The 14187-nt window shown below is 40.0% G+C and overlaps 1 protein-coding gene across 2 annotated transcripts in view; it reads right to left on the bottom strand.

Annotated features, from left to right (window-relative positions):
• Positions 1 to 1626: 1626 nt before the first annotated feature.
• Positions 1627 to 14187, bottom strand: part of LOC121246250 ((+)-neomenthol dehydrogenase-like) — a 44295-nt gene continuing 31734 nt past the window's right edge. For both annotated transcript variants that reach the window (XM_041144355.1, XM_041144354.1), the window contains exons 5-6: positions 1985 to 2310; positions 1627 to 1946 (exon numbers count right to left, since the gene is read on the bottom strand). In XM_041144355.1, the coding sequence (XP_041000289.1) occupies positions 2056 to 2310 (255 nt within the window). In that variant the 3' untranslated portion in view covers positions 1627 to 1946; positions 1985 to 2055. The remainder of the gene's footprint in view (positions 1947 to 1984; positions 2311 to 14187) is intronic.

Below are 14187 nucleotides of genomic sequence, written 5' to 3'. Positions count from 1 at the left end.
ATTGTTCAAAATTTTTTGCATCGATCAATTTGTGGAAGGTCCAAATTATTTGTGTCATTTGTGGAGATTGTCGAAAATGGTAGTAGTACAACTAGCGTCCAAAGTATTTGTGACGCTATAACTATCGACACAAGTAAATAAGCTTATATGCTGCCAAATTAACTAGTATTTAAGACAACCAAGAGCGATGTAAAAATATTGTTTATTTGCGGCGAAGAAATTCATTGGAGTGACGAAATACATGTGTTGCGAATTGTTTTTTCATTTGTGGCGTTATTTGTTTTTTGTGACGGTATAAACTGGTCAAAAATAGGAATGAGTTTTTGCGTCGTTCCTGTCTTTTTAACGGCATCAAATTATGCCGCAAATGTTTATTTTTGTGAAAATGTTGCATTTCAACGAGAAAGATAGCTTTGAGACGTAGTATTATCATCCCTCTTGCATCACCGCTAAAAACTATTTGCGACGCTTTTTAAACTTTTTGCAGCATTAATTTTTAGTGATGCAAGAAACGGTTTTTCTTGTAGTGATGGTTGTTAGATTGATACATATTTATTTTGTTTGTTTGTGTTGAAAAACAATTGTATCTTTTAAGAAATGAAATAAATGATGGTTATGATTAAAGTGTAAAAATTGTGTCGATTGAATTTTGAAAGAAACAATGACACATAAAGGTTTAGGTGTCCTAAGCATAATACACTTGATTCGAAGGGAAGGGTAAACATTTTTCTTCATATGTTTCTAATCGGATCTTATATATTTTTATACATTTTTTTAGACTAAACTTGAGTGTGAATGTTCATCTTTATTTTTTCTGTATAAATTTCAAATCAAACTATATAAATGTTGATACTTATCTTTTGTCGTCGAACTCGAGTTCAAATGTCTATATTTTAACTTGTTTCAAAATGCAATTTATGTTGGTTCCATTTTTCATTCCAATAAAATTTTTATTCATCATGCATTCATAATACTTTTGTTAAAAGTATTCTACACTTATAGGCATGTATTGGAACGAAATATGATTCATAAAAAAAATTTTCAATTTATGGCATAGAACTTGAAACGTAATTTGCGGCATTCAAGTTTGGAGAATATCTCCAAGAAAGTTGTAGATGTTAGTAAATAAAATATTTTCCGCATTTAAATTTTCTAATATAAGGATATGTAAAGAAAAGCAAATTAAACATATCAATAAAATATGCCAAAAGAAATATGGAGTTTCTTGAGATAATGAATTGACACATCTAAACCTTTTTCTCTATAATGTTTGATTGATAGAAATATTTCATTGCTTTCATAGATAATTTTCATGGTATGGATGTATGTAACTGCTACATGAGATGTTTCAAGCCATTGATAATTCTTGAGTTATTTCTCATGGGAAGGAAATGCAACTAGATAGAAATGTGAAAATCGTCGAATTGGATTGAAGTAGTGTCATGAAAAATATTAAGAATTGCACCTATAACATAATTGTGCCTCTAGTCATCGGGAGACACTCGAAGTTAAAGTTTTTAGGGTGATTCTTCTTTCATAATCAGGTAAGGTACTTCATCAAAATGAGATGGAGGGATGTAAGTTTTCTAACTGTAATTATTTATTATCGTGAATCATAAAAAATCGAAAATCAAAATATTAATGTTCATGTTAAAAATATTTAATAGAAACTTGTACGCATGAAAGGTAGAGAATTCATGGAAAATCACAAGACTTACCAATGAACCCATTATTTAGCTAGACAGCCACTTGAGATCATGCACAAGTCACATCAACAGTACATGTGACTAGAAATAACAAAAGACGTTGGAGATGATTGATCTAAGATGAAGAACAACAATTTTTATTTCATCGATCCGATCCATATGAAAATGATTAAGGATCTAATTTTCAATCTAATAAAGTGTTGCTTATTGGTGACGAAAGAAGATGCTCGTAGGACCACCCTTCGGTAGCAGTGCTAACCTCACTGAATATGAAGCACCTTCGGTAGCAGCGCTAACCTCACTGAATATGAAGCACCTTTGGCAGCAGACAAGATATCTATGTTTTTGGTTATATCGGTTTTGACAAAGCAGGGCAGACGCTATTGATGCGGAAATTGGGGTATCTCTTGGCAAGAAGTCTTGTGTAGGAATTCAGAGCAACTTTGGAGACAATATAAGCAGATGAATGAGGAGGCCAGCCTTTGGTTTCCAAGGAACCCTCCTTCATATCTTTCAAAAACTCATGCAGTACTTCATCCACTCTCTCTTCTGTTAGCCTCTTATCATCAATTAATATTCCTTTAGCCCATTCGTTATTTATGTTCTAAAACAAATGATTGTCGAAGACAACAAAAAACTAATCAATATCAATTGTTTATTATTTTTCAAGACTAATTATCAGTTAATTATAATTTAATGTTATATATATCAAAAGATGATGATGAATAGTGTAAAATTCTATAATGTGTAAAGCTTGAAAACAGAGGATTGTATGAATGGAAACTTGTATATTTCTCATTACTTTCGTGAAGATAAAAGACTGTACAAAGGGTCTATTTATACACTTCATTTACTCAAGCATATTTGTAAAAGACTTAACTAACTTAACTGTTTATTTACAATTTTCAGATGAAGCTCTCTATTTGGCTTCTAGAGATTTTAACTCTGATTTCTCTATATGATTTTCTATTTTCCAACACTTCCTCTCAAGATGAGAATGTATATTAATCGTTTCCATCTTGCGAATAAGGTAATGAAAGTTGAGAGAACTGAGAGGCTTAGTTAATATATCTGCTATTTGGAATCTAGAAAGAATGTGGAAGATCTTTATAAGACCTTCATGCTGCTTTTCTTGAACTAAATGGCAGTCTAATTGGATATGCTTTGTCCTCTCATGGTGTACTGGGTTTGATGCAATCTCAAAGGCAGGTTTACTATCTGTGTATAGCAGTGCAGCTTGAGTATGTTCAATGTTTAAATCAGACAGTAGGTAATGTAACCATTGAAGTTCACATGTAGTTTATGCTAATGCTCGATACTCAGACTCTGTAGATGACCTACTGATTGTAGGTTGTTTTTTTGATTTCCAAGAGATGAGAGAATCTCCAAAAAATATTGCAAAACCAGTGACACTCTTTCTGGTATCAATACAACCGCCCCAATTATTGTCTGAGTAAGCCTTTTGACGGAATCCTACGCGAAGTGATAGTCTACGAGGAATTGACTGAGTCCTACGCGAAGTGATAGTCTATGAAGAATAGTAGTGATCCGCATCGTTATCTATTCCAATAATTATCCTATCGTTATCTTAGATTTATTTTAATAATTATCAATAAGAGATAAGTCTCGAAAGTCAGTAGTAGTCGTTTTCAATAAGGAATGAAATTCCAGAAAGTAGTTCCAAAATCTATTGTTATTTAAGTGCCTGGAGCACATGCGAAAGGCAGAGAAATTTTTAATAAAGTATTTTTTTAAGCTCCTGAGATGGGATGCATTGTGGTGTGACTCCACAAAGTGTTAGTTCGTGTTATTTTCTTTAAGCATAACATTGTTCGCCGTCAATTTTTGTATCAGGAGCCGAAGTTCCTACGTAGTTCGCCTCCATGAGTACACGAAACTTTAAATCGTATAATACCCCTTGTCTATCACAACAGCAACGCAATGACCTTCTTTTAGAGGTAGTCCACCAAGTGGGTTCCCTCACTAAGCGAATGGATGCTGTGTGGAACCATGTGTTTGACAAACCTGAAGGATCCGGCACTAATAAACAAGACGATGGGCAAGACAACGAGGAATCCAGGATGTTCTCTGAGGGGGGCCCAAATATTGATGACCATGGGCAGATGCCGCCACTTACACCCTTCCAAGGATCCCGATGGATGCCTCGCACTCATACCAGAGAGAATCCATCCCACCTGCGCATGGAAACCTTCGCAATTCGGCCAGAAACTTCAGAATCCAGCTTTGATGATGCAGCACGACGAGTGAGAGTGGAGGTACCAGACTTTCATGGAAAATTGACACTACAAGAGAAGTGACTTTTTCCAGCGATTATTTTCGCTGAGAAAAGTCCCTAAATCGCCGTCATTTACTTTTCCTAACGATTTAAAAATCACTGCCTATTCGCCCTCCGCTTCTGATCTACTCCAACGGAAGCCAAAAATTGCTGCAAAAAATGTTATCTTTTCGAGCGATTTTTTTTCGCCGCAAATTCTAAATAAAACGCTGTAAATATCCGTTGCGTTGTCTATTAAATCGCCGGGAAAACTTTTGCGGCGAATTATAGTCGTCGCTAAAAGTTTATTAATCGCCGCTAATAATAAGCAAGCTCATTCCAACGAATAACTAAATTTGCTGTAAAACTATTTGCGGCGAATATAAGTCGCCGCAAATTCCACAAAAAATGCCGGTAAAAATTATTTGCGGCAATATTAGATCGCCGGAAATATTTTCAATTTTGCAAAAAAAATTACCGGCGAATTTTAATCGCCGAAAAAGATATTTCACAAAATAATAAAAAAAATATTCACAAGATTAACCCTGATGAACTATACCCAAATTATGCATATTAGAGATCCATATATCATTCCAAATAAAGGAATAGGGCATGCAGCAGGCAAAATTCCTTGCCACTACAACTAATATATTCACAGTATGAGAGAGAGAGAGAGAGAGAGAGGACCTTGGGAATAATGAAAGGAAGGTTGGTTGTTATGGTATATCCAAGCCTTTAGAAAGTATATGTCTAAGTGGCAGGATTTAGGTACAATACATGCCATTTGCCTAGTAGAAAAGACTGCTCTTTTTATCTTCCTCTGCTGTGCTACCAGACAAACCAAAAGCTTATCCTCTATTCCCTTTCCCTCCCACCCTCTTCCTCTCCCAAGAACACTTTCATATGTCATCTTCCCCATCAGGGAATCTCAACTCATGAAACCTTCCCTTTTGCCTCGTTCTCCCTTCCAACCTTAATAATTACCAAAACTTGTTTTTCATGCTTTTCTCTCCTCCCCTCCCCCCCCCCCCCCCCCCCCCATTCAGCCTCAAATCCCCATACAGAACTCTCTTTAGCCTTTCCCACAAACTTCAAGAGAGGATTATCACATAATAACACATTAAATAAACACAGGTACATTTTCACAAAGTTACTAATTATTAATAGCCTTTTTCCATCACAAACTCCATACTTCTAGCCATAACTCAAGGGTGTCTGATTTTGAACGAGGCCATTGGTAATGTGTAATGGTTCCACCACCAATTTCTCCTCATTGTAGCCTTCTCTCCTTAAACATCTGCAAAGCCCATTGTTTAAGGCAATTTCAGTCCCCTCAAACAAGTTATGGCTCCCCAAGGATTTGAAATAAAAAATAAAAGGTGTGAATTTAGTTCGTAAATACAGCAACATGTTTGCACCATTTCAATAAAGATTTTATGCAACTAGCATTTGTACATGCCTTCTATCTGAATTACTTTAAGTTATTTTAATTATGAACTTTTCTTTAAATATGTGGAGTATTCGTGGACCATGTTGTATCTGACATGAGGGAATGATTTCAAGGAGTTGCATTGCAAGAGATGCGCAGCACTGTTCAAAGTAATGGTCCATAATATACAAAACTCTGGACTACTCCCATCAAAAGTTACCAATTCGTACAAAAAGCTTCACCTGTGAACATGAATGAGATGCTCTCCTGAGTTACCGGCCGGGAAAGTTGTTACAAGAATCATTTAATCCCTGACTTTGGTCCATCCAAGTTTACTCCCATATATTTATCCAACACGTTCTTGAATGCCTGCAACGTAAAACAGCGAAAACAAAGATTTACAAAAAATGCAACCAACACAATGCATCATTGCTCCTCTAGACTTGATATATCCTGGACAATCATTCCAACTACTGTTAGGTTCTAAATTTTGGATATTTCGTGGGCAATGTCAGGAAGATCTTGTAGGCAGCCTTCTCTCATGCATTGGTCCTCATAAATGGAAAAAAAAAATTAAATTAAAGACAATACTTTTGCAGGAAAAGCAATTGGTATGCATGTCCACTGAAATGATAACTATGTCTACTGTCTACTGGGAAAATGTAAATAACGAAAGGGAGAGAGAATGTAATGTGGATAAGACATTCCGTGCCCAGAAACGATAAAGACTAGAATTCATGTAAAGAGGATGTTGTCAAAGTTGAACCGGAACACAAAACTACAATGAGCCTGTACAACAAGTAGTTAACAGGACAATTTATACGTGACAAAAAATAGCAAAATTTAAACTCCAAAGGTCACAGACAGAATCTACAAAACCCACCAGGAAAAGTTCTGAGGGGAGGAACTTGATGTTAAATGCTTGAAGAGATTTAAAACAATGAACATTTTTTAATCTCTATGCATGTGGTGAAAGACGGATTCAGCACTGTTCCCAACCTACTTCATCCAAGTGAACCCTATTTCATGAACTAGATAAACTCGACAAAGGGACCTTTGGTTCAGGCATGGAGACAAAACTGTAAATATTTCAACCTTCCCGAAGAACCATGTCCAACACCAGTACTCCATCTTGCCATGAGTTCTTCCTTTGTTTAATACCATTCCTTCTTTTCATAAAACAGGTTCTCAGTAAACCACCTTATTGGTTTCGATGCCGTAATCAAATACTCAAATGTGAAAGCAAAGAAACTGCAAATGTGGACTTTGAGATCATCCTACTACAAACCTACACAGTTAAATATATGCTGTAGGGAATTTCTTAATTTAATTTTACAAAGCTGAGCAGCAAGGAGGCAGAGACCAAGTAGGGAAAGAAAAGGGGAATTTTTTTTGAAATGGTCCGAATTTCTTTTTTCAGTCAAGGTCTTGCCATTGTCACTACTCATCTATACAGTATCCAGGGGATGGTAATTTACTAATAGCCTTTATATACAACCCATCAAGAGTATGATAGTATCTCCCTCTTTAACATCACGGAAGCATATACTGAACACTTTATTTTTCAATACAAGATCATGTGTAGCTTTAAAACAGGTAATATACACAGGAAAAGCTCACCATGTCAACAGAAATGGCTAGTCTAACTTGTTAATGAGGTTGAGGATGATGTTGTCGTTAGTCACCACCTCGAGTCTAGGTCCGGGAAACTGATCATTGATAAGGATTACCTTCAAAAATCAAAGACCAAATCTTTAGAAACCAAAATTTTCCTATCTTAATTCTTAGCTAGTGCTACGAGACTATATCTAAGAGCACAATAAAAGTAAAATTACCTCCCTGCTGGGGGACACCCAAAGGAGAACGAGTTCCATAATTGACAGTCCAGGTATAGTACCTATATGGGTCGTCTGCTTTCACCAGAGAAACAATCAAAATAGCCAAGATTCCACAAATCACATGAAGCGAGACTGCTTTTCCCATTGAATCTGCAAAAAGCGCACTAAAGAAAGCCATCGGTGGATGGCCTTGGGACCTTTGGGAGGGGGGGGGGGGGTTAGCTACGTCGGTATATGGAGGTGGTGTGGCGGCTGAGGACGCGGCGGCACAGGGAACCCGAGGGAGAAATGACTTCGATCGTGAAGAGCGAGGGAGAACTGCGGGAGAGAGAAACCGCGAGGGAGGGGCTTGGCTGGGTTGGCCGACGACGGTGGAGGTGGACGGTGAGGGTGGGTTGACGGCGGCGTGCAGTGACTACTGCGTGGAGGCATGAAGAGTGGGAATCGGGGGAGAATAGAGATTGGGAATTGTCTGGAGGGAATTAGAGGAATGAGGGGAAAACGCGGGGTTTTAATTTTATTAGTTTTTTGCGGCGCTACTGATTCACCGCTAATAAGAAAATGATTTTGAAAAATACATCTACAGCGGCAATTTTTGATTCGTCCGAAATAAAAAGTCGCTACAATTATAATATTCTATTGCGACGACATAAATCGCCGCAAAAGATACAAAAAGTCCATGTAAAAAAAAGTAAACTCTCCTTCCGCATTCGTCAACTTTGCGCTGAAATTTAGCGGCGATTTAAAAATCGCAGCAAATAAGTACTTTTAGCAGCGATTTTTTTTGCGGTGATCTTAAAATCGCTGGAAAAAGTCTAATTTCTTGTAGTGTGGACCCATACGCTTTTCAAGATTGGATCACATCCCTGGAGGATTACTTCGACTGGTTCAGTCTGGCAGCCGATCGTAGAGTGCGATTTGTGAAGATGAAGTTGAAAGGACAAGCTCGAGTTTGGTGGCAAAGTGTGGAAGAACACCTGCATCGCCTCCATCAACCCTCCATTACCGATTGGGAAGAGATGCGATTAAAGCTGCAAGAAAAATACCTCCCAATAGATTATGAAGAGATGTTGTTTGAAGAACTGTTACTCCTACGACAAGGAAATGCGACTGTAGATCAATACACCAACAAGTTCCATGAACTTAGCATTCGAAGTCGTGTGTCTGAGACCGAGCGCCAATCGATTGCCAGATATAAGGCTGGGCTGAGGGACGACATTAAGAAAGAACTACTCACAGTTCGTTTAGTGAGCATTGAAGAGGCTTATCAGTTGGCTCTTCGAATAGAACAACAATGTAGCCAAATTAGTTTCCGAAAATCTACGAACCACTGGAGTATGACCATGCCTAAGGAAAATACACCGGCGCGCAATAACCCCCCACCCCCGAGGGTTTAATACACCAGTCAAGATGTCATTCGAGCGTGATATGGGAAGGAATAAACCCAAGGAATGTTACAAGTGCGGGGGCAAGGGACATTTTCCAGTGGTCTGCCCCACCCGAGAACAAAAGCTAGCACTAACGTGTGAAAATCAAGAGCAGAGGGTGGAAGAAAATTTAGGTTCTTGTTCAGATGATGACGTTGAAGGGACGGGTTCAGAGGAGGTGCTATTAGGATCCAAACTTCCCGTTTGTGTAATTCGACGAGTGTTGGCAGGAAAGAAGAAGGAAGAAGTCAACGGAGATGAATGGTTGCGTGAAAACATTTTCCATACAAGGGTAGAACATCAAGGTAAGGCCCTCAATCTCATTATCAACAATGGTAGCGGGATGAATGTTATTTCTCAAGAGATAGTGCACAAGCTCAAATTACCAGTAAAAAAACACTCGAACCCCTACAAACTCAGTTGGGTGGATGACACATCAATTCCAGTGAAACACCAGTGCTTGATCACTTTCTCCCTGGGAAAACACTACGTGGATACATTGTGCTGCAATGTTATTCCCATGAAAGCATGCCACTTATTATTGGGTCGTCCCTGGCTTTACGATCGGAGGGTCAAATATGATGGTTACAAAAATATTTACTCGTTCTATTTCGGCAATAAGAAGCTGGTACTTCAACCCATGAAAATCCACGATTTTGATTCCCCTACTGTAGAGAACAGGGTGCTCGCACTTCGACGCTTTACTTCGGAAGTCCAAGAGTGTGGCGTCATTTTTGCATTAGTTGAAAAAAAGGTCACTTCACAACCAACAACTGAATCCCTACCACCAGAAATAGAAGAGCTATTAGAAGAGTTCAAAGATATCACTCCAGATGAACTGCCCCAGACATTGCCACCAATGAGGGATATACAGCACGCAGTAGACTTGATGCCAGGTGCAACCCTCTCGAATATGCCAGTGTACAGGATGAGTCCAACTGAGCATAAAGAACTACAACGCCAAGTCCAAGATCTACTTGACAAGGGGTTTATTCGTGAAAGCTTCAGTCCGTGTGCAGTGCCTACACTCCTCACTCCAAAAAAAGATGGAAGTTGGTGCATGTGCATTGACAGTAGAGCTATCAACAGGATTACGGTCAAATATCGTTTTCCCATTCCATGTTTAGATGATATGCTAGATGTGTTGCATGGTGCGCAAATATTCTCTAAGGTGGACCTTCGGAGCGGGTACCACCAGATTCGGCTTCGAGTTGGAGATGAGTGGAAAACAGCCTTCAAGACGAAGGACAAACTATTCGAATGGCTGGTTATGCCTTTCGGGCTCACAAATGCCCCTAGCACCTTGATGAGGGTGATGACACAAGTTCTTCGTCCATTCATTAACAAATTCGTGGTGGTGTATTTTGTGTTTATCATAAGGAATTATTTGATAAGTCTTTCATTTATTTGCTATTATATGTTGATGATATGCTTATTGCTGCTAGAAGCATATCTGACCTAGGTTTGTTAAAGACTCAACTCAGAAATGAGTTTGAAATGAAAGACTTAGGTGCTGCGAAGAAGATTTTGGAATGGAAATCTTCAGAGATAGGAAAGCTGGAAAGTTGTACTTGTCCCAGGGAAAGTACATTGAGAAAGTGCTTCAGAGATTTGGGATGTTTGATTCCAAACCAGTAAGTATACCACTTGTTACGCACTTTAAGCTTTCAGCTAGCCTATCTCCTCAGACAGATGAAGAGGAACTGTTCATGGCTAGTGTTCCTTATTCAAGTGCAGTTGGCAGCATCATGTATGCAATGGTTTGCACCCGCCCAGACATTTCACAGGCCGTGAGCGTAGTTAGCAGGTATATGGCTAATCCGGGTAAGACTCATTGGCAGGCTGTGAAATGGATACTCAGGTATCTGAGGGGAACCCTGAACTTTGGGTTAATATTTGATAGGGATGTCGATCTTAGTTCTAAAGTTACTGGTTTTGTTGATTCTGATTATGCTGGAGACTTAGATAAGAGAAGATCATTGACAGGTTATGTTTTCACTCTGTGTGGGTCAGCTATTAGTTGGAAAGCAACACTGCAATCTACTATTGCTTTATCAACTACAGAGGCAGAGTACATGGCAGCAGCAGAGGCTGTTAAGGAGGCCATTTGGTTGAAAGGCTTGGTCAATGATTTGGGTTTACAGCAAGATGGGATCTCAGTATTATGTGACAGTCAGAGTGCAATACATTTGACCAAAAATCAAATGTATCATGAGAGAACGAAGCACATTGATGTCAGGTACCATTTTCTCAGAGAAATTGTTATAGAGGGTGCTATACAGATTCTGAAGATTGCTACTACAGAGAATCCAGCAGATATGGTGACTAAGCCAGTTGCAGTATACAAGTTCAAACTTTGTTTGAACTTGATTGGTGTTCGCATTTTGTTATTCCCGTAAAGGATTTGATGGTGGGGATTGGTTTTGTGGTCGGAGGTTTTTTATGTTTAAATTGGCAGAGTTCAAGCCAAGGTGGAGATTTGTTAAGAGGTGGCTTGAATTCAGATTGAACGTGCATGTGTCGTAGGTTCGCTCGAGCGGAGGTTCACTCGGCTCGAGCGAAGTCAGACAGAGAGCTTCGCTCAAGCATTGCTCGACATTCGCTTGACACTCAGCTCGAGCGAATTCAGACAGAGAGCTTCGCTCAAGCATTGCTCGTATGTTGGCTTGAGCGAACTGTGCAAAACCTACGCTCGCTCGACACTCGCTCAACGTTCGCTCGAGCCAATGTTCACAGAAGTGAATTCTCACTTTTCCTATAAATACCAAACGGCGCCTCTTTTTTCTTTAAGACTTCAGAAATCACTTTTTTGTCTAGTTTTTAGTGTTTTCTTGAGAGAGAAGTCTAGAGTGAGTTTGAGAGATAACTTCCTTGTGAAGTTTTGTTGTATTCATATGTACTCCATCTTTGTTGATAGTGAAATCTCCGATACCGACCCCACCAGTGGACGTAGGCTCATTTTGAGTCGAACCACTTAATTCTTGGTGTTCTTTCTGTGTGATTGTCATCAATTTCTTTCGTTTAGTTCCGCTACTATACTTCAAGTTAGTCTTAGATCTACAGTTATTCCCAACACGACGATATCCTCATCTTCAATCGGAGCTACACAGAACATTTGAGTCACCTTCGGCAAGTACTTCAAGTTCTCTGTTTTGAAAGCTTTTTCGTTCATCTCAAGAAATGTGCGTTTGCTCAAATGTCGGTGGTGTTTTTGGGCTTTATAGTGTCGTCGCAAGGAATTTCTACTGATCCCTCTAAGGTGCAAGCCGTATTGGAGTGGCCAGCCCCCACAAACGTGCATGAAGCCCGTAGTTTTCATGGACTCACTTCTTTCTACAAGCGTTTTATCAGGAATTTTAGTAGCATCATGGCACCTGTCACTGAGTGCATTAAGAACGGACCTTTCACATGGTCCCCAGCCGCTGAAAAAGCCTTCCAAACCATCAAGAAACATCTCACGGAAGCTCCTGTCTTGCGGCTGCCGAACTTCAAGCAACCCTTTGAAGTAGCATGTGATGCCTCCCACGTCGGCATCGGGGGTGTGCTCAGTCAACAAGGGCACCCCATTGCCTATTTTTTAGTGAGAAGCTCAACGAAACATGATGTCGTTACTCGACATATGACCTAGAGTTTTATGCTATTGTTCAATCCCTCCGCCACTGCAGACACTATCTTATTCATCGAGAATTTATCCTCTATACGGACTGTGATTCCCTTCGACACATCCAGTCCCAAAAACATCTGAGTGCCAAGCATGCCCGCTGGGTAGATTATCTACAACAATTTTCGTTTGTGCTCAAACATAAGGCAGGGGCTGAAAATCGCGTGGCAGACGCTCTCAGCCGAAGAGCGTCATTGCTCACCACCTTGGCTGTGACCACCACTGGCCTCACATCTATTAAAGAGAATTATGGCACTGATCCGAAACTGGGCCCAATCTATGTGGAGATATCTTCGGGTAACACCACATCATATTCTAATTACTCCATCACAGATGGCTACCTTTTTTTTGGCAACAGATTGTGCCTGCCTGCTACCAGCATCCGAGATTTTGTTATTCGAGAATTACATGCAGGAGAGATAGCAGGGCATTTTGGCCGTGACAAGACGATCCATCTCGTTGAAGACAAATTTTTCTGGCCCAGCCTTAAACGGGATGTACAACGGGCAGTACAACGTTGTCGTATATGCCAGCTATCCAAAGGGCAAAAACAAAATACGGGACTTTATACTCCATTACCCGTGCCTGAGAAACCGTGGGAAGATTTAAGTATGGATTTCGTGCTGGGGCTTCCACGAACCGTTTGGGGGCATGATTCAATTTTTGTGGTTGTCGATCGATTCTCCAAGATGGCACATTTCCTACCCTGTTCTCATACTTACGATGCCTCTCGAGTCGTCTCTATTTTTTTTGGCGAGGTAGTACGCCTTCATGGCCTACCAAAAACTATCATCTCTGATCGTGACGTTAAATTTGTTAGCTATTTCTGGAAAACGTTGTGGGCAAAGACTGGTACAAAGCTCCAATTCTCAAGTGCTTTCCACCCCCAAACAGATGGACAAACTGAATCCGTGAATCGCAGCTTGGGAAATTTATTGCGCTGTCTCGTTGCGGACCATGGCACTACTTGGGACCTCCTTCTACCTCATGCAGAATTTGCTTACAATAACTCGGTCAATCGTAGCACGGGGCGTTCTCCATTCGAGGTTGTTACAGGCCTCAAACCTTGCACATCACTAGACTTGGTGCCTTTACCATTGCCACCGCAAATCAGTGAAGGAGCATCCGATTTCTATCATCATCTGCAAGAAGTTCATAATGAGGTACGTCGTCGTATAGCTCAAAGCAACGCTACATACAAGCAGCAAGCGGATGCCCACCGTCGACATGTTGAGTTTCAGCCAGGGGATTTGGTACTCACAAACATTCGGCCAGAAAGGTTTCCCAAAGGTGCGCTAACGAAATTACACTCGCGTAGAGCTGGACCTTCAAGGTGTTGCGGCGTTTGGGAACCAATGCTTATTTGTTAGAATTACCCCCTGAAATACAATTTAGTCCTATCTTTAATGTTGATGACCTGACTGCCTATAATGGCCACGATTCTTCTCCACATGATATTTCCCCGACAGCCACCATTCCCACTCAAAGCAAGCCGCGTGAAAGTATAGAAGAAATTTTGGATGACCAGGTCGTATCTACTAGACGAGGTGGATATCAAAAATTTCTTGTCAAATGGAAGAATAGACCTCTGTCTGATTGTTGTTGGCTACAAACTGAAGAGGTGCAACGTCTTAATCCAGATCTCTATGAGCTCTACAAATCAAAGCATCCATCCGAGTCGGATTCCTTTGGGGACGGAGGGAATTGACGGAGTCCTACGCGAAGTGATAGTCTACAAGGAATTGACGGAGTCCTACGTGAAGTGATAGTCTATGAAGAATAGTAGTGATCCGCATCGTTATCTATTCCAATAATTATCCTATCGTTATCTTAGATTTATTTTAATAATTA

Source organism: Juglans microcarpa x Juglans regia, chromosome 1S (genome assembly GCF_004785595.1).
Source record: "Juglans microcarpa x Juglans regia isolate MS1-56 chromosome 1S, Jm3101_v1.0, whole genome shotgun sequence".
In the NCBI taxonomy this organism is placed as follows: Eukaryota; Viridiplantae; Streptophyta; class Magnoliopsida; order Fagales; family Juglandaceae; genus Juglans; species Juglans microcarpa x Juglans regia.
Note: the sequence above shows the minus strand (reverse complement) of the source record. Positions and strands in the feature narration are given on the sequence as shown.